The sequence below is a fragment of the Eupeodes corollae genome, chromosome 1 (genome assembly GCF_945859685.1).
Source record: "Eupeodes corollae chromosome 1, idEupCoro1.1, whole genome shotgun sequence".
NCBI lineage: Eukaryota > Metazoa > Arthropoda > Insecta > Diptera > Syrphidae > Eupeodes > Eupeodes corollae.
In genome coordinates, this window is record NC_079147.1 from 67,875,191 (window position 1) to 67,878,942 (window position 3,752).

A 3,752-nucleotide genomic window follows, 5' to 3' on the forward strand; every position below is an offset into this window, starting at 1 on the left:
TACCAAGTATTTGTATTGTTTTTTATTTTGGGTTTTTATTTTTTGTGAATAAACTATTTTAATTTTTTTCAAAATTTTACTTAATGTTTTCAACAATATTTTTTAAAAGATAAAAGTCAATATCTCAATGTTTTGAAAAGATTTTTGAGTCGAAAATCAATTTGTACCAATTTTTATTAATTTTTTTTAGGTTTTTATGTTTTATCTTCTTCTTTCTTATATATATATAAAAGTGAATTGCTGTTCGTAAGCCTCACTAAAACTCGAAAATCGCTGGACGGATTTATCTTCTCTTAGTCTTGAAATGTTTGTGGAGGTCTAGGGAATGTTTAAAAGACAAGAAAAAATCGAATAATTCCCGGGAAAACCCTAAAAACAACCCATTTCTATTTCCCATACAAACGTTTTCTAGAGTCAATTTGAACTTTATTGCAATTCAATAAAATCGGCTTCGCGAAACTTAATTTTAGCTAACTTCAGTTGTAACTGTTTTAGATTATTTTTTTAAATTCGATATCTCTTAAGTTTTGTCACAAATTAAGTTTCTGAACACAACCATAATATCTGACATTAGATTTGACAACCAACAATCATTCTGTCGCAATTCAGAACACGGAGATTTATGGCTTAAAATTAAACTTCAAAAAATAAATAAAAAAATTGAAACACGGAAAAAAGTATTACGATTGAAGATATTGTGTTACGATCATAGTTATTAATGCACAGCTGTGTGCGAATAATTGTGAGCCATGCCAACAGTTATATTTACTTGAAAACGATTCGCACTATGATGATACGCTCAAGGATTCCGTAATATCTTCATCGCCGCATCAAATTCGTAATTTTTTTTCTTTCGAATCCAAAAGAATTGGGGGTTAAGTATAGAGATGACATGTCTGAAGATGTTTTGCATAGTGTGCGCGGTGAAACTTTATCCCAAATCGTCATATGCACGATGCATTAATCCACGAGTTGCAGAGGAAACAACAGTACGACTTTAAAGCATTTTCCGAACAGTTCGTACAAATGTTAAATAATTAAATCAACAGCAAAGAATTGCGTACCACACTTTTAAAGAAGCTGTGAAAAGTGAATTTGGTGGTCGTGAAATGATGTTGTTCTAGCGTTGCCTTCATCTGGAGTAGCTGCAACTCTGCTAGAAGGCGGAGGAACTGCGCATTCTGCCTTGAAATTACCATTAAACATGCAAATCACCGAAACACCAATTTGCAACATCGCCAAAAATAGTGCAATGGCCAAGATCCTAAAGGTATGCAAGTTAATTGTTTGGGATGAATGCACAATGGCCCATAAGAGGTCACATTGAAAGATCTTCTTGACAACCAAAATATTTTTGGTGGGCCCATGATTCTGTTGTCAGGTGATTTTCGTCAGACTCTTCCAGTTATTCCCCGATCAACTGTTGCTGATGAACTAAATGCAATGCCTAATATCATCGAATTTGTGGCACTACGCAAAGACACTCCAATAACCAACTAACATGCGACTATTTTTGGAACATGATGAAACAGCAAATGTGTTTGCGAAGCAGTTGTTAAACATTGGACATAATAAAGTTGACCGGATTTATCACATTACACACAGATTTCTGTTACATCACAGATTCAAAAAGCGCAAAAGTTCAATTACGAAAATTGGCTGGATGAACGAGCAAGATTGGAAGCTAAAAATAAAGATGTCGAGGATCTCAATGCGACTATTCAGAATTTTCTTTCAGTACAGTTGGTTTCCTTCAAATCAGTCGATACCGTTATGAACCAGGATGATGTAGTCAAGTATCCCATGGAGTTTTTAAATTCACTGGAATTGCCTGGATTACCACCTCACAATTTGCAGTTAAAAGTAGGATCAGTTGTCATCATGCTGCGTAACATTAATCAATCTCGACTATGCAATGGAACAAGACTGGCTGAGAAAAAGCTGATGAATAACGTCATTGAGGCAACAATCATAAAAGGAAAATACAAGGGAGAGGATTTGCCATTCGAATTTAAACGCTTACAATTTCCAGTACGTCTGGCTTTTGCGATGACCACAAATAAATCGTAAGGACAGCCTTTAGAAGTTTGTGGAAACAACTTGGAGTTTCCCTGTTTTACTCATGGACAATCATACGTCGCGCGTCTTTGATTATTTACGCACCAAAAAACAAAACAAAACATATATTTTATGAGAAAGCTTTAAATGGACAAACAAACTGTATCATAACAGTGTGTGTTTGTTAATAAAAATTTAAACCTCATAAATTGCTTAATAATATTTCAAGAAAACTCTGTTTTTTAAGTAAGCAATATTCAATACGTTTTGTTTGTTTTGAAATAAATTTATACAAAAGTTTAGGTCTTTTTATTATCAATTGAAGCAGTAAGAAGTCTGCCGGGTCAGCTAGTTTTTTATAAAAAAAAACTGTTCATTTCATTGTTCTCAAAGTTATTCCGAATGTTGAAAAAAATATTTTTTTACAAGTTAAAATTAGTTGAAAGCTTTAATTTCAAAGTTTTGAAAAGATCAATTTTTTTACAAACTTTTATTAAATTTTATTTTTAGTTTTAGATTTAGATTTATTTATTTCTTATAATTTACTCAGTAAGATACAATATCTTATAAATAAGAGTAAACATCAGTACCTTAATACTATAAGTATATTCGTTATATAATTGCTTAAGTGACATTTGATATTTAATTCAAGAACAAAAATGAAAAAAAATCCTTTTTATATCATAAGTATCTTAAACATTAGAAAAGAAAAAATAATTAAGCACATCCTTAAAATATTTAAAAATTAAAAAATTAATAAAAAAAAAAAAAAAAAACAAATAGAAAAATTATCAGCATCAAAATCTCTCAAAAAATTCTCTGAGCACTCCTCGAAACCGGGTCGTACAGCTTATCATCCGAATAAAACGAGGGAGTGAATTCCATAATCGAAAAGCATATACATAAAACTGTCGTTCAGATTCTAAATATGAGCAGCGTATTGGGATAAGATCACAGAATCTACTAGATTGCTGGAAAATAATTTTATTAAATAGGTTTCCGGTTGACGTGATTGTAAAACATTGTGAAAAAAGGTTAAAGTTCTGTTTTTGAGTAGATATTCCAGAGTGATGCCGTATAAAGATTTAGAAAAGTGAGATATGTGGTCATATTTCCTAAGCCCATAGACATAACGTGCTATGCTATTGAACGCTCTGCGCTTGTGTTCATAGTCACTGTTACTGAAAACTTCACAACAAAAAAGCATAACTGGAACGATTAAGGTCTTAGCTAACATAGAGCCATGCACCTTTTCTAACGTTAGTCTTATATTATGGTCATTCCAATTTGAAGTTTTATTAAACGTTACCAAATTTTTTGCCGAATCAACGAAACCAATTGCTGTATTGTTCAGATAAATTGTCGTAAAATAAGAAGTGTCAATATTGATCCTGGAAATTACTAAGCACTTCGATTTTTTTGGATTCAAACAAAGGTCGTTTTTAAGGGACCAGACAACTATTTCATCCAAATCCTCATTTACTTCGTATGAGCCATTCTCCAGCATTCCAAGTGAAAAACTATTATATAATTGTACATCATCCGCATACAAGTGCAAGGAGGAGTTCAGCGAACAGGAAGGTAGATCATTTATATACAATGAAAACAACAGAGGGCCCAAAATAGAGCCCTGAGGAACACCTCTGCACAAAGGTAGAAATGAAGACAACGAGTCGTTAGCATACACTGCCTGG

General features: G+C 32.5%; 1 protein-coding gene across 1 annotated transcript; it reads left to right on the plus strand.

Moving 5' to 3' along the window:
* The first annotated feature begins 1,204 nt into the window (after positions 1–1,204).
* LOC129940020 (uncharacterized) lies at positions 1,205–2,070 on the plus strand. Its single transcript, XM_056048246.1, has 2 exons — positions 1,205–1,270; positions 1,624–2,070. The coding sequence occupies exons 1-2, from the start codon at positions 1,205–1,207 to the stop codon at positions 2,068–2,070; spliced, it is 513 nt and encodes a 170-aa protein (XP_055904221.1).
* Positions 2,071–3,752: the final 1,682 nt, after the last annotated feature.